Source organism: Hemicordylus capensis, chromosome 12, assembly GCF_027244095.1.
Source record: "Hemicordylus capensis ecotype Gifberg chromosome 12, rHemCap1.1.pri, whole genome shotgun sequence".
NCBI lineage: Eukaryota > Metazoa > Chordata > Lepidosauria > Squamata > Cordylidae > Hemicordylus > Hemicordylus capensis.
Genome location: NC_069668.1, coordinates 10542536 through 10564679, shown reverse-complemented (window position 1 = coordinate 10564679; position 22144 = coordinate 10542536). Strand labels below are relative to the sequence as shown.

The 22144-nt window shown below is 54.6% G+C and overlaps 1 protein-coding gene across 5 annotated transcripts; it reads right to left on the bottom strand.

The window, feature by feature from the left end:
* Positions 1-163: 163 nt before the first annotated feature.
* Positions 164-21244, bottom strand: YPEL2 (yippee like 2). 5 transcript variants are annotated; one of them, XM_053274579.1, is made up of 6 exons: positions 15490-15624; positions 11709-11890; positions 10019-10326; positions 7399-7442; positions 6053-6161; positions 164-5297 (listed from the first exon to the last, which is right to left on the bottom strand). In XM_053274579.1, exons 3-6 carry the CDS (start codon positions 10133-10135, stop codon positions 5208-5210), a joined length of 360 nt encoding a protein of 119 aa, XP_053130554.1. In that variant the 5' UTR covers positions 10136-10326; positions 11709-11890; positions 15490-15624; the 3' UTR covers positions 164-5207. The 5 variants fall into 5 exon arrangements, with proteins under 5 accessions (XP_053130554.1, XP_053130555.1, XP_053130557.1 ...); XM_053274580.1 differs by lacking the exons at positions 11709-11890; positions 15490-15624 and adding an exon at positions 21160-21244; XM_053274582.1 differs by lacking the exon at positions 11709-11890 and having other exon boundaries at positions 15434-15656.
* Between the last annotated feature and the right edge of the window lie 900 nt (positions 21245-22144).

Genomic DNA, 22144 nt, shown 5'->3' with positions numbered 1-22144 from the left:
TCAGCCTAGCCTACCTCACAGGGTTGTTGTGAGGATAAAAAGAACCATGCCCAGACCTCTTTTCCTCAGAGAAAGAGTGGGATAGAAATGTAATAAAATAATAAATAAATAAAACAGGAACTGGGCTTTTAAGACTGAAAGAGACACCCTTTTGGGCTTCTGCTTAATATTTGAAAACGTTTATTTTTCTTTCAAATGAGCACCAACACGTATCGTAAATAGGACAAACAATGCTTCCTTCCTTCTAATACTGAAATACTATGTACAGTGTACAAACACAGGACGAGGTGAAGACAAATTCAGAAATAAAACCCCAAACAATTAACATTGATTACCGAAGCAAAATGACCTGAAGAATAAGCAGATAAAATAAAATACAAATAAAATTAAACCGAGAAATAAGTATACACAGTTTTGTAAACACAAGAGCGTCAACACGACAGGCTGGTACCGGAAACATCGTCTCTTCATTTAGGGAAAAGCACAAAAGGTGCTTTTGGACCGGACTCCTCCCTGCTCGTCTGCCTGTGCTTGCACGAGAGGCCTACTTCTTGAAAATGTAAAGCCATTTATTCTCTCCTTCAACAGGTTTTTTGCTAGCCTTTATTATTATTATGTTTAAAGGAGGATTCCTGAAAATCAATGCACAGTCATTCCAAAATGTTCCACTCCCCAGGCCTCTCTCAGCCACAGAAACTATTTATTCGGTGACCCCACGAGTCCCAAAACTGGGCTCAGGTTGAAAAGCAAAGGATTCGTTCTCTCTCATCAGTGCATAATGCTATGAAATGTGTATTTAGCACATCATTCTTTTAATCTGAGAACAGGTGGCGGGGGGGGGGAACCACAAGCGCGCGCACAGAAAACAACTTCTTCGTGATCACGAGAACAACAGGTTTCGTTTTGAACATGTGTGTGCACCCGAAAGTGGGGTGGGGTGGGGACAGGGACAGAAGTGGAGGTGTGCCCATATTCATCAGCGCTGCAAGAGATTCAGCAAAGCTCAGTCCAATAGGTTTGTGCTGTTGGTCCACTTGGAGATCGGAAAAATCCAAATTGGGGGAAAGAAGAGAAACCGAAACAGAGAGGACATCATCGCCAGAGATGTAAACACGTCAAATGCTTCTGCTTTGACAAGCCAGATTGGATGCAGTTAGGTTGTCAATTCAGAATCTACCACCTCCCCGGGCCCCCAAAACCAGAAACAGATTTACTCTCACACCTTCAAACTGCCGGAGACAGAGACAGGCATGGTCAAAGCAGCAAAGGGCAGAACCAAGAGAGATCACGGATTAAGCCAGGGGTCCTCCAGCTTGCGCCCCAGATGTTACTAGACTACAATTCCCATCATCCACCTGCACTTGTGGGCCCTCCCCCAGCCCCAAGATGGGTGGGACAAGGCGGGGAGGAGGACAGAGAGAGATCCCCTCTCATGACTGAGAGGGGATCTGAACCAAGACTCAAGCGCAACACCTTGCCCCCTATACCACCCCGGCAAGTTTCCAGACCCCGTGAGGACTAGAAACTCCACAAGCACCCCAAAGGCCTCTGGATGGAACAGCTTCCAGCAAGCTGCGGCTGAAAAGACAAAAAGGCACCAGACCCGAGATATTCTCTCGCAGTTAGCAGCACAGCCTCGCAGGGGATCTCAAACGGCAGCTCTCCACAGCTCCTCCTGGACTATCACTCCCATCACCTCATGGCCGGTAGTCGGGGGTGATGGGCATGGTAGTCAAAAAGGAGCCGGAGGGCTGCACAGCTGAAGACCCCTGGGACTCAACGCCTGGGGATACTCAAATGCAAGTCCCCAAATACACACACACACACTTACTTCTGCATATGCTTCAAGAAACCTAGCGATCCCTAGAAGTGACCCATGAACTTTTAAAAGGAAACCTGGCTTTTTAAAGGGTCTCTCTGACCAGGCTGCCTCCTGCATTTCTCTCCCCCCCAACTTCCCTTTCTAGCTTGCAAGGCGTCCTACTGAAATCAACACAGCCTATTTGCAAGCAGAGGGCCTCAAGACGACAGCAACCACAACATCTCCTGGAACCTGGCCGGCCCATCACACTCTGAGAATCTGGCCACAGAGAGGTCCAGCTTCCCGCCAGATGAAATATGATGGAAACACCTTCCTTATTCTCCTTTAAATACTTGTTTGCAACAGGCTGGGGATGGCGGGCGGGGGGGATAATTCAGAATTACACTACAAAGGTGTTCTCGGGGGCACGGGGGGGGGGAAGCACCAACTATATGATTATTTTAAATTAAATATTACTTACAAAAAAAGTAGATACTTCACAAGATAGTATTTGGTAAGCTCTGTATACATCATCATCTGCATCTGGTTCTGGATACGGATTAGGAAGCCATCAAGAGGTCCCAACAGAGCAAAGAGAAAAAGAGAAGGGGCGGAGGGAATAACCCTACCAAACGGTGCTACACCTTGTAGTTGGGAAGCTAGAATGGTGAGGAGCCCCCCCCCCCCACGCCCCAGCATCCAACCCTGGTTTACTGGGAGGCGGAGGAGAGATTGCAGAAAGGGACAACCTTGGCACGTGGGGCAGAGGGCCTAGCTCTCAAGGACAGAGGTCTTCCTTCCGCAAAGCTGTCCCGCTGGGCACAGCCTCTCCTTCCTGGAGACGGCCCTCGCCAGGATGAGGTGGCACCTTTCAGCCGAGCAGGGACAAAAAGGGAGAAGTTCTTTGGTAATGCTGTGAGTCGGGAGATCGCCATTCGCAAGTGGTGGGTTTAGGAAGCGGCAAGGGGCACTGCCCCCTACTTGGCAGCCTGGCGGGGGCATTGCCAGGCCATCCCGGAAGGGAGCTTAAGCCCCACCATCCCCACGAGGTTTACACCCGCTGTGAAGCACTGCAGGTCCCCGTCCACAGAGAGGGCAAATCCGCAAGGCCTGGATCCACGTGCAGAGAGGTCGCCACTGGACAGCCCTACATGCTGCAGCTAAGGGGAGCTTTGGCAGGCCTACCGGAGAGAGGGGGCAGCAGATAGCTTCGACTTCCGCACGAAGGGGCCGCTTGCTTTGAAGCCGCTCTCAGGCCCCAGTGGCGCTCAGCAGTGTCCCCTCTAACCGGGATCCCCAGATGTTGTGGACAACAACTCCCAGAAGCCCCAGCTGCAATGGCTTTGCTTAGGGATTCTGGGGGTTGTCGTCCACAACAGTGTTCTCTCTAACAGGGATCCCCAGATGTTGTGGACTACGACTCCCAGAATCCCCAAGCTATCACGGTACTGGCTTGGGGATTCTGGGAGTTGTAGTCCACAACATCTGGGAATCCCAGCTAGAGAGAACACTGGTGCTCAGCCAGCTCGGCACATGCACCGTAGGTCTGGTGTGCACTCTCTGCTGACTGCCCTCTGCTCCCTGGAGGTTTCCAACCCCTCAGATGTGCTGCTAACTGGAGTGCTCGCCTCCTGACAGGAAGAGAAGATGTGGGGCTAGGCCCAAACCAATCCAGAGAAGCAGGGAGCCCTTCAGCAGGGAACGGAGAGTGGGCGGGAGAGGAGAGCTGGTCTTGTGGTAGCAAGCAAGACTTGTCCCCTTAGCTAAGCAGGGTCCGCCCAGGTTGCATATGAATGGGAGGAGACTAGGAGTGTGAGCACTGGAAAAGATTCCCCCACTCAGGGGATGGAGCCACTCTGGGAAGAGCATCTGAGGTCCCAAGTTCCCTCCCTGGCGGCATCTCCAAGATCAGGCTGAGAGAAACTCCTGCCTGCCACCTGGGAGAAGCCGCTGCCAGTCTGTGAAGACAATCCTGAGCTAGATAGACCAAAGGTCTTACTCAGTATATGGCAGATTCCTATGTCCTGGCCAATGGGATTCCTATGTCCTGGCCAATGTGGGGAGATCTCCCTCTTTCTCACCACACGATTGCGAGGGATTTGCAAAGCAGATTAACCTACATGAAAGCTCTCCACAAGAACACAGAACAGCTGCCCGAGAAGGGAAGCAGGAGCGGGAGGGAAGAGAATGCGTCCAGGGGTACCAGTTAATTCCATTGCAAACAGCCACCTTTCCTCCTCTTGTTCCAAAACAGAAGCCATTCTGAGCCTAAAAACGTTTTAAAAGGGCAGGCAGAGTGAATAAGACTCCGCCCTAGTTGCATATGAATGGGAAACTTGATGTGTGAGCACTGGAAGAGACTCCCCTCAGGGGGATGGAGCCACTCTGGGAAGAGCATCTTAGGTTCCGAGTTCGCTCCCTGGCAGCATTCTCCAAGAGAGGGCTGAGAGAGAGACTCCTGCCTGCAACCTTGGAGAAGCCGCTGCCCATCTGGGTAGACAATCCTGAGCTAGGTGGACCAAGGGTCTGACTCAGTATACGGCAGCTTCCTATGCTCCTCAAGAGAGGTTCCTGTTCAATGCAGCCCTGGCTTTTTTGTTTGTCCACCTCCTACGTTTCCAAGACCAAGCCTCTGCTCAGGACGGGTCACAGCACCTCCTAAAATGGAAACCGAGGCAGGGGGGAGAGAGAGTTCAAGCTCTCAGGACCACTGCTGCAGCACGCAAAGACGGACCCCTTCCCCGTGAAACAGGGAGCGGGAATGGGTTTGGGGCAACGGGAAAGAGGGCGCACACTCCAAACCAGGGACAGGCACCCGTCTGGGGTGGGAGAACTAGCGAGAAGATGCGGAGGACAGTTTGGAGGCGCAGAGAGAAGACAGCCATGAGGTATATGTTTGCGGTCCACAAGTTTCAAGCCATGGTTCGCCAGGATTTAAAAAGAAAACGGGCCGCCGAGACCCTGCTCGGATTTCCCTCCCACCCCCTCATCTTCTGTCCAAAAGGAGATCCATGGGTCTCCATCCCATGCACAAGGCGGATCCCTCGGATAAACCCCCACCCCAGAAGCCCCCTGCCTGCTCGCACCGCGATGCCAGTCGCAAAATGGTCGCCAGACCCCGTTCTCCTTCCTTCTGCTTTTGAAAACCGGGACACAGAGAGGGGGGGGGGCAGCGGGGGCCAGACGTTGACTCACAAATAGATACAAAGCAAAGAGACAGACGTATCGAGGCCGGCCACCAAGGAGGATGCAGGACAGGCGCAAGGCTGCGTCTCAAGACGACAACGAAGCCCCTCCGCCAACGCACAAGCCCCAGTGCTGGCAACCGCCCTCTCGTTCCGGGAGACAAATGTCCACTGGGGTGGCTGTCTCGCTGTGCGGCCGGCGGGCGGGCGGCTCTCCCAGATCAGTCCCAGCCATTGTCCTTGATCATGTGGGCCAGTTCAATGATGTACTTGCCTTCTTTATACTTCTGACTGCTTTCAAACGCGTGTTCCTTTGGGGGAAAGCATACAGAGGAAGAGGCAGTTAGCAGGGGGAGCATCTCTGCGGCAAAGGCAGCAAACACACAAGGAAAGCTAAGAGTAGACGGATAGATATTATTATTGTTATTGCTCTGTATAATCAATCTCCTCAATATAAAGAATGAAAGGACAGGTCTCTTTCCCCCCCGAGGGATTTGTGGTCAAGATATGAGAGCCAAGGAAGAGAGCGACCTGGTGATTGCAAACATGCATCACTCCCTTTGCGAAGCAGGGTCCACAGGGGCCCCAACGGATCTGGCTAGAGCTCTGTGCCTGACTGGCAGCCCAGAATCTTCGGGGTGGGGCAGGCCTCCATGGCAGATGCTCAGAGATGCCCTCCACAGTCCAGGCCAGATAGGAAGAATCCTCCAAGATCCCAAGCCCAAAGAACCCAGACTTTGGGGAATTCCCCAGCGATGCCGCTTTGCAAAGCCTGCTTGCTAAATCCCGCACTGACGTTGTGGAAGCTGCACATCTCCCCAACATTCCAACCATGAACGGTTTCTTTTTTCGGCTGCAAGCCCTTTGGGGACAGGAATCCATCTTATGAGTTTCTTATTTTTCCTCTCTATGTAAAACGTTTTGGGGACTTTTGTCGAAGAGCGGCATATAAACATTGTTGGTTTTCTCATGGGAAAATGCCATTCCAGCACCACCATCCCTGCAGAAAAGCAGTGCAACAAGACAGGAGACAGACCCCGATCAAAGGGGAGATGAGGCGACTCACATATTTCCAGCCCAGCGTGGTCTTGCAGTTTTCACAGTAGATGTCGGCCACCGCATGTAGGCCCGTTAGCAGCACCCGCTCCTCTGCCGGGCCACAGCCCACATTAACTCTACAAAGGGAGGCGGGGAGAGGAATTAAGGCCAAGGCCCCGTCCGCACGGCCGTCTCCCTGGCGTGCCAACCAGACGCTCCAGGGTTTGTCTGAGGTGCCCACCTCGCCCCCAGCATGATGCTGCAGAAAGTATTAAGAGCTGGGTCCCCCTCCTCGGCAAACGATGCGTGAAGGTCTGGCAACGCCGTACACAGATCTGGACATGCCAACGCACACTGCCAGCAATTCACACATTGCATTGCACGCATGTGCGGTCTTTATACATAAAGGGCTGCTTGGCATGCGCACGCAGACACACGCAATGTCTGATGCACATTCAGCACAACCCGCCCGCTACCCTCGAGGGGTGCAGTCGTCAGGGTCCCTTTGAAAACCAACAGACGTGCAGCCGTTCACACTAACACGTGTACACGCAGGAAAACATATGGGTGTACATGAGAGACTGGTGCACGCAGAAAAACGGAATGTGTGAGTGTCCCTGGCACCTTAAGAGTCACGGTTCCTTCGAGATGGGCTGGATCGGGGGGGTCCCTCACGGGGCGTTTGGGGATGACAGAGGACCACACTGGCCCTGCTGCCGAGCTCCGTGGAGCAAGGGCAGGATTGAAGATAAAACTGAACCACTCTGTGCACCCAGCACCCGAGACTGCAAAAGGCAGGCTTCCGTTGATGCTCGGGGGAAGAGGGGCAAATGAGCAGGACTCAGGTAGGACAGGGAGAAAAGGCTCGGTATCCGTGCAGAGCACTTTGCCCCTCCCTGGGACTAACGGCATCATGCCCAATAATGTTGAAAAATGTAAATGAGCTCACGCTGCTCAACAGAGTCAGCAGAGCAGCTGTGCTGGACCACCACAAAGCCGCACCCCACCCCAGTTGAGGGTTCTGAATCCACTGCCCATCCAGATGTTTGCAGGGCATGAAAGAATCCGTCCCACCGCTTCAGTATGTGTCCTTCGGCCAGTGGCATTCAGAGATAGACCGCCCTGGAAAGGGGAGGCTCCACTGAGCCACTGAGAACACCCTTCCCTCTGTGCCTGCGTCTAGTGCCTTTTTGAAGCCCCCTCAGCTGGGAGCAGTCACCACATCTTGCACCTTTGGCACAGAATCCCATTTCGGAGGGGCGGGTGAAGATCGGGCAGGAAGCACCCCGGTCAGTGAAACGCTGCCGTGACATTTTGCAAAAAATAAAAATAAAAAAACCCACACACACACAAAAACAAAAACGGAAGACTCACACTGAATTGAAGAGATACGCCCGCCCTTGGCTTCCTTGGAAGGACTGCAAGCAAAAATAAAAATAAAATAAAAAATCAAGGTTGGTCCATAGAAAGCCATCCTCACAAAAGCGCGACACCCCACAGCCCCACCCCGGTGGTCTCTCTGGCAGAGACCTCCTGGGCCAGATCCAGGATTTCCATGGGACTCAACCCAGGAGAGGTGGGAGGCAGCCCACAGAGAATTCTCTCCCACCACCTCTGACCATTCTGGGTGCTCTGGGCAGGAGGAGAAGGTGGTGCCCTCGGAGTGGGGCGGGCAGGTGGGGCTCCCAGCAAATGCCTGACCTTCCCACTACTGTTCCCTCTAAGAGGGATTCCCAGAAGTTGTGGACCACAACTCCCAGAACCCCTAGCTGAAATGGCTTTTGTTCGGGGATTCTGGGAGTTAATAGTCCACAACTCTCCTTAGGGCAGCAGCAGCAGCAGCATTGCTTGCGGGCATTTCACCCATCTAGATTTCTGCCCCCGTCTTCTCGGACCACCACCACCCCCAAAGGGGATCACCAAGGTGGGAAACACACACGGTTAAAGGCAACACACGACAAGGTACCTAGTGATGTGGAAATGAAACGCCACCACACACAACAGCCACGTAGACACACAACCACAAAGAGAGAGAAAAGTGAAGCAGTTGTGAACGCCCAGGGCATGCTAAACGCCACCGGATGGAAGCCAAATGAACCCCACCTGAGAGATTCCTGCCTGCAACCTTGCAGAAGCCCTGCCAGTCTGTGAAGACAATCCTGAGCTGGATCGACCAAGAGTCTGACTCAGTATATGGCAGCTCTCTATGTTCCTAAGATAATCTGGTTTAAAATTATTTTAATGTAATTAATGTAATGGCCACATGAACTTTGATTTCATTGCATCTGTACTATGTCCTGTGCTGGTCTTTGACCGTAATGAAGATGATTGATTGATTGATTGACTCTGATGCTGCTGATGCTGAACTGAAACTCCCACTTATTTATAACTTCAACTCCCACCTCCAATTTCGGGCAGCAGGTGGTGACGGGAGGGTGGGGCCGAAGCTGAGTGGATGAGCCACTGCTTGACACACCGAAGGGCTCAGGTTCAGTCCCTGGCAGCATCTCCACATCAGGCTGGGAGAAACCCCTGCCTGAATCCTTGGAGAGCTGCTGCCAGTCAGTGTCGACCATCCGGAGCTAGATGGAGCAAGGGTCTGACTCAGTAGGAAGCAGTTTCCTGTGTCCCAAGACCCCCGGGACTGCGGTCAGACTGGACCAGGACCACTCCTCCTCTTAACCACCCCCCCACTTAGGAGGCAACTGGCTGTGCACGAGGCAGCAATGAGGACCCCAGGGCCTCCCTCCATGCACGGCTCCTCGCCCCGATCTCTGTGCCGCAGGGTGTTGGACACCCTCAGCCGAGTGGCGCAGGGCACGAGACGGGAGAAGGAAAGGAAGCTTTGGCAGAAATTCTCCCCTCCGTGCACCCAGCAGGGTGTGCAGCCGGTTTAAAAAACAAACAAACCCTCTTTGATTAGCCCCGGAGCGGGATGCAATTGCCAGAGAAACACTCGGCAGATTTCAGATCTGAAAGGTCAGCGCCAGAGGGGCTGCTGATCCCCCTCAGGCCAGACGGGATGATTCAGATCTATTTTTAATCAGCACTCCAACACCCCCACCCCTCACCCTCTCCGACTCCCCACCAGAGATCCCACCCCGGCAGGAACTGGGCACGAGAGAGTCACTTCTGGATTCTGCAGCATCACAAAGCAAAAGAAAGGGGGTGGCGTGGGTGGCTTCCAGAGTGGAGGGGGTCGAACTGGGACGCAAGGTGAGGATTCCACCCTTGGTCCCTCTGGCTCAGCATGGCCAACACAGACTGGCAGCGGCTTCTCCAAGGTTGCAGGCAGGAGTCTCTCTCTCAGCCCTACCTTGGAGATGCTGCCAGGGAGGGAACTTGGAACCTAGATGCTCTTCCCAGAGCGGCCTCATCATCCCCTATGAGGACTCTCTTCCAGTGCTCACACTTCTAGTCCCCCATTCAGATGCAACCAGGACGGACCCTGCTTAGCTCAGGGGACCAGTCATGCTGGCTCCCACAAGACCAGCTCTCCAACCTTAATGTACAGAACAATCTGCACAGGATAGAAATTTAGCATATTGGGGAAAGTGCTAGGTTGATATGCTCTTCATTCACAGCCAGGCCTATTTTCAGTGGGTGGGGAGCTTTTCAGATGGTGCAGCATTCAGACCTGTGCGTGGTGTAGTGGTGAGAGTGCCGGACTAGGACCGGGGAGACCCGAGTTCAAATCCCCATTCAGCCATGAAACTAGCTGGGTGACTCTGGGCCAGTCGCTTCTCTCTCAGCCTAACCTCCTTCACAGGGTTGTTGTGAAAGAGAAACTAAAAGTATGTAGTACACCGCCCTGGGCTCCTTGGAGGAAGAGTGGGATATAAATGTAATAATAATAATAATAATAATTGTTTATTATTTATTATCTGTCTGCGGGCGATTCTCCTCTTGGCGAGGCCTACAGCCCGCTGGAAAGCTTGCCCCACATGCCCCGCGGGGGAGGAGAGCTCCGGGGAGGCCCCGGGCGGCCCCGTACCTTGGAGATGAGTTCATCGTGGTTGGCGAGGTGGGCCCGGCAGTGGATGCAGCTGTACGTCCGGTGGCACGAGGGCAGGTAGGCCTGGAAGGTCTTGGAGCGCGTCATCTTCACCATTGGAGCAGCCGCCGGGCGCGACGGGAATTCGCGGGCGGCCCACGAGGCGCTGCCGCAGGACGGGTCGCAGGGAAAGCACTGGAAGACGCAGGTAAAGGCCGTGGCGGGGCGGGGGCGGGTGTGGGGCAGGCTCCACACGCTGGCTCCAGGGGAAGAGGGCCTCGCGCAGGGCCCAGGCGGCCTCCAGAGACCTGCAAGGACAAGGAAGGCAACGCTTTAAGAGAGAGAGAGAGAAACCCCCAAACAACCACACTCTTGCGCCCTCCAGCTGCGTTGGGCAAGGCAGCCTACCCCCCCCCCAGCAGTTTGCAAAGGGGAGGGAAGAGGGAGAGGGGCAGGATCCTCCCTTTCTTGCTAGCCACAATATATAGGAACACAGAGAGCTGCCATATACTGAGTCAGACCCTTGGTCAACCGCGCTCAAGATTGTCTACCCAGACTGGCAGCGGCTTCTCCAAGGTTGCAGGCAGGAGCCTCTCTCAGCCCGATCTTGGAGATGCTGCAAGGCAGGGAACTTGGGACCTAGATGCTCTTCCCAGAGCGGCTCCATTACCCGCTAAAGGGAATCTCTTCCAAGGCTCACACTTCTAGTCTCCCATCCATATGCAACCAGGGTGGACCCTGCTTAGCTAAGTGGACAAGTCATGTTGGCTACCACCAGATCAGCTCTCCTCACCTATGCCCTACACCTCAACCTGGTGCAGGTTTACTCAGCAGCAAGCCCCACCATGTGCCTAGAGTAAGAGGCAGGCTACTCCACTTAATCTGTTACCTAGCTGTTTTGAGAGCTTGCATACCACCTTCCTACTTCAAGGAGGCATTCCAAAGGACGGGCGACATGGAACCAGAGCAGAACATGGAAATCATCGCACCAGGGAAAAGGCGTGGGGCAGGCAAGCACTAGGCTAAGCCCCTCTCCAAGATGCCCTCCAGGAGGGGCGTAAACTGCCTTCCCCTGGCAACTTCTAGGCACCTAAAATCCACACGGCTGCAGGGGGTGTGGAAGGAAGGGAAGCCACTCTGCAAAAACGGCAGCCTGGAGGATACCCACACACACACACACACACACACACCCTGGTTTGCAGCCCAGCCCTTCTAGCCGGGACGGAAATGGAGCGCCCTCACCTCCTCGAAAATAGCTGGCCCAAGCTTTTTCCAACCCGCCTCCCGAAGCTGCCAGAAGCCAGCTGAAGCGGCGGCCAGGAGACCGCCAACGTGAGCTGAACAATGGCCACTGAGGCCGGGAGGGCCCACATTCACACCAGCTCCTTACGCAGCAGAAAGGCAGCCGCGCCCTCGGCCCAGCGCCACCGAGCATCAGGGCCCAGCTCGGGCAGAACAGCTCTTCTGAGCAGAGACCACGTCCAGGTCGTGGGAACGTAAGGTGCTGCTACATACTGAGTCAGACCTTTGGTCGATCTAGTTCAGGACTGCCTACACGGGCTGGCAGCAGCTCGCCAAGGTTTCAGGCAGGTGGGGTGGGGTGTAAAAAATAAAACAAAAACAAAACAATGTACACAAATGAAAATGAAGTAAACACACACCGCTGCTTCATACAGGTGACCACACTCACCTCCTTTTACTCATCAGGCTCAGCCTAGAGCATACACAGCCCAGATAATTCCTCTAGGCATGTGCAGAGTGCATTCCCCCTTGGCACTGAGGCAGCCACGCTCCACCTTGGAATTTGAAAGCCAGGGCTTGAAACCCCAGATTCTCTGCAGAAGAATTCTTGGACGCCCCTCACAGACACTCCTCCAAAAAAGAAAGAAAAAGAAACGGAAAAGCATGTCCAAGTAGATCCGTTTCCAGGGGGTTGGCAGGGAAGAGGGAGGGTGAGCGAGGGGAGGGGGTATTTTTCCCCAGTCTGCCTCGGCAGAAATTGGACCCTGCTGCTGCAGAGAAAGGAAAAAGACCCCCCTCCCTTTCTTTCTAGACAGACTCGCCTTGCTGACAGCAGCGCGTCAATAGCCAAAGGCGCAACGTGGAGGCCACTGAGGTCACCGTCAGCATAAGCTGTATACCGACAGGGCAGTCAGAAAAGGCGGCACACCAAGAAGATGGCCTCCTGGAGAAGAGGGGATCACGAGAGGAGCCCGCCACGGAGGCCCTGGAATGCAGGCTCCTCACTCACCCACCCAAGCTTGAAGGACTTTCCTGCCCGTCACAAGCCCACCTGGACCACTGGCTGCCCAGCGAGAGAGTTGCTACCAGTGTTCGCTCTAACAGGGTTCCCCAGATGTCGTGGACTACAACTCCCAGAAGCCCCAAGCCAAAGGCGCTGCAGCTGAGGGTGCTGGGAGTCGGAGTCCACAACAGCTGGGAATCCCTGCTAGAGCAAACACTGGTTGCTACCCCTAATGCTGACTTGTCTCCTGCGCAGGAAGGACAGCAGTTTTACCCTAATTGTTTGGGGTGGGGCGGGGATAAAGGCGGGGCGAGAACACAGAGAAAGCTGCGAGGGCAAGAATGCTGTCTCCATCTCTGGGGCAGACGGTGCCAAAAGCCATGATGAGCACCCATCCGCCGAGAACGGCCCAAATGTGTGGACCTGGTTTCTGGACTGAAAGGGCAGGAACCCTGACTGTAATCAGAGTTCTACTCAGATACGATCCTCCCCATCTCTGGCAATTTTAAAAAAAAAAAAAAAAACCACCTGAAAACCCCATCTTCTTGCCCAAGCTTTCTCAGCCTCCTAATATTTGGAGGTTTTCATTTCTGGTTATTTTTAAATTGTTAAATGGTTTTTCAGTTTTTGTGTATATGTTTTTAACTGGTTGTATGTTATTGTAAACCGCCCAGAGATGAAAGTTTGGGGCGGTATACAAATTTGATAAATGAATGAATGAATGAATAACCAATCCTCCCGGATGAGCAGCCCAGGCAGGAGGGAAAGAGGTCCTGACACTGGCTACATGTCCCTGGGACAGACACAGACCGGGTTACAAATAACCCCGGCCGCAACCTCATTAGCCTACATAGCTCCGTAAGCCTCTGCAGCAGGCAGCCGAGATCCCAATTAAGCTCAGATGATCAGGGCCTGGTATTTCACCGCCCCCCACCCCGTGCCAGAGGGACAGGGGGCTGAAAGGCGCCCGGTTTGGAGCGCTGCACCCGCCAGCGTGGCCCCATCACCCCTCACTCCAACGGGGCAACAAACCCAGACGAGGCAGAACTCCGAAACCCCTGTGGCCTCGAGAGGGACACCGAGTGGGGTGGGAAAGATCCTTTCAAAAGTGGGGAAGAGCCTCCCACAGCAGGAATCAGGGACGCCTTCACATCCAAGCCACGAATGTTTCCGCCAACAGCTGGGCGGTTCCTGCCAATTGAAAGACCCCCCGAGAACATCCATCGTCTTTCTCTGCCCTGCTGAGAGATCTATAACCAGAAACTGCATGCGCGCACACACACACAAGATCAAAAGAGCTCTCTCTGGGGCTTCTGATGGGGCTTTCTACCGAGTCAGAGCCTTGGCCCACCAAGCTTAACACTGCCCGCACTGACTGGCAGCAGGGTTTCCGATACAGAGGAAGGTTTGCCCCAGCTCTTTCTGGCAGGGACTGAACCTGGGGCTTCCATGCATGCAAAACAGACGCTCCGACAGTGAGCTACAGCTCCATCTCCAAAGCATCAGGAACAGAAAGCCGCCTTATAGGAACCTAGGAAGCTGCCATATACTAAGTCAGACCCTTGGTCCCGCTAGCTCAGGACTGCCAGCACTGACGGGCAGCAGCTCGCCAAGATGACAGGCTCAGTCAGGAGTCTCTGCCAGCCCTACCGGGGGACACTGGAAGGGGCCCTTCTACACGCAAAGCATTCTTAAGCAGGGCCACCGTCCCCCTCAGCTCCCCCTGCTTCCACCAGGCTGGATGAAGAGCCCAAGAGCACAGCTGGGTGAAAGCCGGGAGCTCACGCCTAAGCAGATAACGCAGTGCCAGGCACAGAGTTCAGCTCCCTCGGCATCTGTTCTCACTGGACTTTTCAGCAAGCGTCTAGTCCTCATGGCTGCGAAGAGGTGCTTGCGAACAGTGTGGCCGTCGCCACCTGACAAGATCTCAGACAGAGGCCAGAGAGGAAGATTTCAAGTGGAGGGGAAAAGATTATTCCTTGCCTCCCCCAACAAGCAGAAGGAGACTTGTTTAAACCCAAAGAGATATGCAAGGAAACAAAGCAACGGATTCACCTGCTTGATACACGCCGCCCCAGATGCTTTGGGCACATGCTCTGGCCAGCTTCCCCTCTAGGTCCAGCACACACACACAGAGGAAACCCAGGAAGCCGACCCGCAGAGTCAATCCCCCGGTCCCTCGGGCTCCAGACCCACTGGCAGCAGGGTTCCCTTTCTCAGGGATTCCCAGATGTGGCGGACTACAACTCCCAGCATCCCCAAGCAAAAGTCACTGCATCCAGGGGTGCTGGGAGTTGTAGTCTACAACATCTGGGACTCCCTGGGAGGAGGGAGACTGCTTCCCAGCCCCACCACCCTCGGTCCAGAGCCCCTCTCCAGGTGTAGGCAAGGCTCTCCCAAGGCCAAGAGGACCCCCGCCTGGGCGGCCATCCGGAGCTGCTCTTCTCCGGGGCAGCAGCGACGCGTTTAAGGCCCGGCTGTGTGTGGCCGGCAAGCCAGACCCCAAAGAAGCCTCACCCCACAACCCCAGGAGACCTCCTCCTCCTCCCCTCCCTCGGCCCTGGAACAGCACCAGGCCCCCTTGGCAGGCAGAGGAGCCCCCAGAGGCCGCCGCCTCTCCCGCCAGGGACCGGCGGCCAGCAGATCAGCAGCGGTCAATAAATAGAAACCGCGTCACAGGGGCTGCGGGGGACGGAGCTGGCTCGCAGCGGAGAGCGGCCAGCAGGAAGCGGCGCCCGGAGGCCCCTGCAGCGGAGCCCCCGCCCCCCGCGACCACCTGCCCGGCTGCTGCCCCCATGAGCCCCGGGCCCGGCCCAGAAGCCTGAGGGGACCCCCGGGAGGCTCAGGCGGCAGCCGCGGGGGCAACAGCTTTGGCGCGGGAACCTCACGCCCCCCGACCCTCCCGGAGACAGAAGCAGCCCCCCCGGGGCAACCCAGCACGCCGCCCCCGCCCCCGCCCCCGCCGCCCTCTCCTCTCTCCGGCCGCCCGGGGGGGCCTCCTCACTCGCGCCGGAGCGAGGCGAGACGCGGCCGCAACAGCAGCGGCAGAGGAAGGGGCTCTGCCCCGAAGGGGAAGAAAAAGAGACGCCCTCTCCGAGCCCGGCCGCGGGCGACCCCTCGACCCCACGCGGGCCAGCGGCGCTCAGCTGCGCAGCGGATCCCCAGCGCACCAGCAAAGGCAGCCAGTGCCACTGGCTCTCTCCCTCGCGCGGGGATTCCTCCGTACCTGCCCCTGCCCGGCTTCGGAGGGGGCGGCGGCGGCGGCGGCGCTGCTGGAACCTCTCCAGCGCGGCGCAACAGCAGCAGCAGCAGCGGCGGCGGAGCCCCCGGGCCGGTGGGTGCCTGGACGGCTGGAGCGGGGGACACACAGAGCCAGCCAACCAGCCCGCGCCCCCCCGCCCAGCGCGCGCGCTCCGCCTCCTCCAGCTGCAACCACGCCCCGCCAACGGATCGGCCCTCCCCCGGCCCTGAGGGGCACCCCGGCTAGCCAACCGCCGCGCCCCGGCCCCTAGCAACACCTCGCCGGTTGGCTGCCCGCCGCCCCAGCCCCCCCTTCTGCGGGGCCCAATCCGGGCGGCGGGGCGGGGGCCTCCGGGACACAGCTGGGCGGCCGGGCAGCCAATGGGAGGAGGGAGAGCAGGAGAACCCCCACCCCTCTCCAGCCCGGCCCTTGGCGCGCAGCAGCTGGCGGGATTTGAACCCGGCGGCGCTTCCATTCCGCTCTCGGGAAATTGAGACCGGCAGGAAGCAAGGGCGGTGTTGGGGAGGATGTTTGCAACGCCAGCCTCTCGAGTTAAACCGGTTTGCCAGTACATAGGAAGCTGCCATATACTGAGTCAGACCCTTGGTCCATCTAGCTCAGTATTGTCTTCCCAGACTGGCAGCAGCTTCTCCAAGGTTGCAGAGGAAGGTCTCTTGGAGATGCTGCCAGGGAGGGAACTGGGAATCTTCTGCTCTTCCCCAAGCAGCTCCATTCCTTAAGGGAAATTTCTTCCAGTGCTCACACTTTAGTCTCCCATTCATATGCAACCAGGGTGGACCCTGCTTAGCTAAGGGGACAAGCCAGGCTGGCTACTTCAAGACCAGCTCTCCAGTACAAACACCCGTAGTCCAGAAGTGGACACAGACGCAAGGGCCTCAGAGACTCTCTTGTGAGCAGGGGTGAAGTGGATAGGAACAGAGTTCCAGTACTCCTCGTGGGCTGGGCCTGGCCGTGGTGGGGGGGCTGTCTGGAGAGTGCCTCCCGCCCTTCTGAATGGGGAGCCAGTGATCTCGGTCTGCAGCCTGCGCTACGCTGATGGCTCCCGCCACAAACCTCAAATGTCTGACAAGCAGCTTTGTGGCTGACATTCAGCTTGCAGTCCTACCCGAGAAACCCAACCAACAAAGGCTGTGTCACGCTGTCTACAGGAACGCAGCCATCCCATCGATTCGTGCCAGTGCATTTATTGTGCAATGTTGTCGCTCTAATGACTTCCCTGGCATCCTACGGAAAGTGTGAGGCGGGTCCTCTGCAGTGAGAGAACAGCAGGAAGCCGCCATGACGGAACCTTGAGGTCTAGCAGCATGCCTGCTGTCAAGGGTTTTTCCGAAACACTGCAAAGGCATGCAGTTCGGCTTTCGCTTGCCCAAGTGACTCAGTTCCCACCGCCAAAGTACACCTCCTGCCAAAAACATTCGTTTTGTGTTTGTCTGAAGAAAAAGGCCAAGTACACATTAAGAAGGTTGAGCAATCTTGTCTTCATGTCAAAGGCCATTAAACAATGGAGATTCTTAGAAAGCAGATATCAGCACACCGCCAGCAACCATGTATGGGGCCTTGATCTGTAGAAGACCATTAGAGGAGGCCTGCTGGATCAGGCCCAATCTAATCCAGCCTCCTGTTTCCTCCCACAATGGCCCACCAGATCCCTTTGGGAAGACTCACAACTAAGAGATCAAAGTATGCCCTCTCTCCTGCAACTGGAATTTGGAGGCATCCTGCCTCTGAGACTGGAGGTGGCCTTAGGCACCAAACTAGTAGCCAGTGTTGCCTCTAACAGGGATTCTCAGACATTGTGGACTACAACTCCCATAATCCCCAAGCACAAGCCACCACAGCTGGGGATGCTGGGAGTTGTAGTCCACAACATCTGGGAACCCCCGTTAGAGGGAACACCGCTAGTAGCCCTTGATCGACATTCATTTGTATAAGCCCTTTTAAAGTCCTCCAAGCTAGTCGCCATTGCCATGTCCTGCGGCAGAGAATCCCACAGATTAATTAGGCACTGTGTGAAAAAGCACTTCCTTTTGTTGGGCCTAAAGTTCCTGGCAATCTGCTTCATGCGGTGAGTCCTGGTTCTTGTGTTGGGAGAGGGAGAAACACTTCGCTGTGTTCACTCTCTCCCCACCATGCATGATGATACAGAACCTCTATCATATCTCTCTTTAATCGTCTCTTTTCCACACTAAAGAGCCCCAGATGCTGTAGCCTTGCCTCATAAGGAAGGTGCTCCAGGCCCCTGATCATCTGGGTTGCTCTCTTCGGCACCTTTCCCCAGTTCTAGAACGACACTTTTGAGAGAGGGTGACCAGAACTGCACACAGTACTCCAAATGTGGCCACATCATCGACTGGTATCAAGGGATGATATTAGCAGTTTTACTTTCAGCCCCCTCCCTAATGGTCCCCTGCATGGACTCTGGGGCGGCTGTGGAAGCAAAGTGCTGAGCTGGATCCGTCACGAAGTGCAGGTGACGGCAGCAGCAGCCTCTCCTATTTATTTCGTTTTAAAGCATATTTATATGCTGCTCCCAACTCACCTCTCTTAATTCTTGTGTTAACTTCAGTGATTTTATTGTAAACTGCCCAAACAGCCCAGCAGCCTCAGACCAGAGCCTGCTGGGTGTCTTCTCAGGGGCTTCAGCAAGAACACAGTCTGAGACGCCACACAGGAAGCGGTGAGACCGATTGCCTTCCGCAATGTGACATCTCAGCTGAGTGTGTGAACCCACCCTCAGGCAGATGCTGCTTAGCAAAGGGGACAAACTCATGCCAGCTGCTATAAGACCAGCTCTCCTCCTTGCACGAGTTCACCAACTTAGCTCCCCAGATGATGTTGGACTACGCCTCCTATCTCCCCCTTTGGCCATTGTGCCGGTGGATGATGGGAGTTGTAATCCGACACACATCTGGGAATCCTAGCTTGCAGACCCCTGGTGACTGCCAAGATGTGCTGAGATGTTCCCCCTCCAGTTATGGGATATTTACATGCAGTTCCAGAATGGTCAGGGGGTCAAGAAATCCCTGTCCCACACAGGGGGAGCTTTCACCCCTTTGGGCAGAGCACTGCAGGCTTCTTGGAGAGGAACATCTTCCTTTTCAAGCAAGCCAGGCTGCATTGCGGATCCTGCACCATTCACAGACAGCCTGGAGTGACTCTCTGCTGCTGAATTCTAATGCACACAGGGGGAGAAAATGAGACATGGGAAGAAAAGAAAACAGAGTTCTTCTGCCACCTCGTGGGTGGATGAGAAACTGCGACTAAGTCAATCTCTGCTTGTGGTTGTAATAAATAACCAACAACTTTATTCGTCCGCTGCCCCGTAACAGATTGTTCCCTGGGTTCTGCTGCTTTTCATCTTTACCACGCATACATTATACGGGTTTTCATTCTGTCAGTAGCTTTAAGGCCTGATGACAAAAACCCCCATTGTTTAAGGGAGATCAATCTGCATATCACGTCTTCCCCAAGAGAGCTGGGATCTCATGCTTGCCAGAGAGCAGGTGGCCAAGCATGCAGAAGAGACAGGCAAGCATTTACGTTCGCCAATTGCCTTTCTGCTTGCCAGGCACCCAAGGGAAGATGTGATCCTTAAAAAATATATAAATGGATCGAACAAGACAATAGAAGAATATAACCATAGCCAATAGGACAGTACAACATGTATTGCTTCCTAAGGGGATAGTTGGAAGTGTTTTTAAGCAGGGCAATTCAATAATATATATTGGGGGGGACATACATAATCCTAAATATGGAAAGGCTTTGTCTAACTGGGCTGGGTTTAGCCCTTTCTCTACCCCAGTAATACTCAATTACTAAGACACCTGGTGACACGAACCTCAGAATTAAATGTCCCCCACTTCCCTGGGCTCTGGTGGCTGTTGAGGCAGGTTGTTTTAGGAGGCTGGACCATAGGAGTTTTGCTAAATAAAACTGACTGAAAAGAAAATGGCTAATATTAGAATGCCCTTATACAAATCTATGGTGCAGCCACATCTGGAGTACTGCATACAGCTTTGGTCACTGTATCTTAAGGAGGACATTGTAGAACTGGGAAAGGTGCAGAAGAGGGCAACCCAGATGATCAAGGGCCTAGAGCACCTTTCTTATGAGGCAAGGCTACAACACCTGGGGCTTTTTAGTTTAGAAAAAAGACGCCTGTGGGGAGACATGATAGAGGTCTATAAAATCATGCATGGTGTGGAGAAAGTGGATTGAGAGAAATTCTTCTCCCTCTCGCATAACACTAGAACCAGGGGCCATCCCATGAAATTGATTGCCAGGAAATCTAGGACCAACAAACGGAGGTACTTTTTCACACAACACATCATCAACTTGTGGAATTCTCTGCCACAAATTGTAGTGGCAGCCAACAACCTGGATGGCTTTAAGAGGGGTGTGGATAACTTCATGGAGGAGAGGTCTATCAAGGGCTACTAGTCGGAGGGCTACAGGCCACCTCCTGCCTCCAAGGCAGGATGCCTCTGAGTACCAGTTGCAGGGGAGTAACAGCAGGAGAGAGGGCATGCCCTCAACTCCTGCATCTGTGGGCTTCCAGTGTCATCTGGTGGGCCACTGTGTGAGACAGGATGCTGGACTAGATGGGCCTTCTTGGGCCTGATCCAGCAAACCTGATCTTATGCTGCAGCAGCTGCCTAGCTCCTCCTCTCCTCCTGGGCCTCTGCCTTACCTGCTGTCTCAGGCACCAAGCTTTCAGTCTGGTCCTCCACTCTCGTGGCTGGCCAGGTAGCTACTTAACTGCCGGGCTCGCTGAGGAAGTTTTCAGTCTGGTCCACCATCTGAGGTAGGCCTAGCCAATCCTAGCCCGGTTGTCACCCTTGAAATTTGATTGATCAAAACCTCCACCTGCATAATTGATTCCAGTTTAATTTGGACAGAAACTTTACCTGGTGGGGGCCCTTCGCATTGGGCAGTTTTAAGATACCACCAACCCCCCTAAATCTAGTCCCAACTACAGCCTGTAAACTGACAGGTCAAACCAGCCCGTTAAGTCAACAGATCCTTCACTGGTTCCAATGAAACTGCCTCAGTGGACACAGAGCGGCCACCTTCTTTTGGAGCCTAACACCAACATTGCTCTCAGCATTCAACTAATTCCAATGGATTATTCTGACACACCCTCTCATCCCAGCCTGCAACTGTACCTTTCCTCTTTGACAGCAGAGTCTGATGGTGCATGTATCAATAAGACTAGAACCACCTCTCTCTCTCTCTCTCACGTGGCAGGCCTGTTAATGCATCCCCAGAAACAAGCAGGGTGGGGCACCCCCCCCCCACCAGGCCAACATGATTGTGGGAGAGCGCTTTCACAGCAGTTGCTGAGAGGCTCATGGTAGCCGTCAGGCTTTTTAATACATGGCAAAGTTTTCTTCTGCTACTCATGGCATTTTTAAAGCTCATTTCAACTAAACCGGGTGACTCAAGTTTATATAGCTTTTTTTAAAAAAGAAAAAATGTCAACTGAAGGATTTGCTTAATGAGGCTGGGCTTAGTCCTAATCCCCGCCAAAAACCTGCCCCAGATTCCCTCTCTCCACCAAGAATCTCTCATGCACTGAGCGCTTGAGGGGACAGGCCTCAAAATAAGTTTCCCCCTCACTCCCTCTTAACTGACCTCCAATAGCTGTTGAGGCAAGTGACGGTAGAGGTGTAAAGGATTTGGGCCTTTTGAGCTTCAGTTCGGATTCCCTTTCTCCACTCCAGTGATACTCCTGCCGACCGAAGCCTCAAAACAAGAAGGTGACTTCCGCCCCCCCCCCCGCAACCTTTTCCAAATTGCGCTGGCAGATAACTTTAAAAGACTGGCCTCAGAGTTGGTTCCAAGCTGGAGGCCCCAGGACCGTCCCTCCTGCCTCTGGACTGAAGTCTTCAATCTGGTCCTCCACTACAGGCGGGTTCTCGTCAGAGACTCAGCTCTCTGGAAGGCACCTCAGGCCATGCCAGCCTGCCTGCTCCCCTTTTGGGCTTCCTCGGCGGGTATCCTGGGCAGGGCCAATCCTTGGGTGCCCCCTCAGCCTTCCTAGTGACCAGCTCCCCATAGGGCACAGGGGAGGCGCTCAGGCCAAGCACTCAGCTCTTGGGAAGGCATTGCAGGCAGCACCAGCCTTCCTGCCTGCCTGCCTGCCCTCAGTCTTGGGCAGAGCCAGCCTTTGGGTGCTCCCTCAGCCTTGCCAGGGACCAGCTCAGTTCCCTGGGCCTTCTCCCTTCAGCTCTTCTCCCTCCTCCAGAACTCTCCACGATCTGACACACCACCCTGCCCAGACCCTCTATTTATGCCCCGCTCCCTGGAATGTTGACATTAGCCTGGCCAGTCCTAGCCCACCTGTCCCCTTTGGCACTGATTGGCCGAAACCTCCACCTTCCGCTTCTGTTTGACTGGACAGGACCTTTGCTGTGCCCGTCTGCTCATTGGACGGTTTAGGATTCCACCCAAAGCCCTAAGCTTGGTCCAGACTCCTACCTGTAACCAGGCAATAGCAGAAGCAGCCAGCCAGACCCATCCCTGATTTGCTTTGCACTAACTCAGTGCACAGAGAGATCATCTCTTTTTGTGACCGGAGGAGTTACGGCCGTACCTAAGGATTCCTGCCCGCGAGATT

What these genes read in the sequence shown, in the direction of transcription:
- YPEL2 (XM_053274580.1), bottom strand. Translation starts at nt 10,135, where the DNA reads ATGGTGAAGATGACGCGCTCCAAGACCTTCCAGGCCTACCTGCCCTCG. An exon ending in ACGATGAACTCATCTCCAAG is followed by an intron (nt 7,443 to 10,018) that starts GTACGGGGCCGC and finishes TTTTGCTTGCAG; the next exon opens with TCCTTCCAAGGAAGCCAAGG. An exon ending in CCACGCTGGGCTGGAAATAT is followed by an intron (nt 5,298 to 6,052) that starts GTGAGTCGCCTC and finishes TTTCCCCCAAAG; the next exon opens with GAACACGCGTTTGAAAGCAG.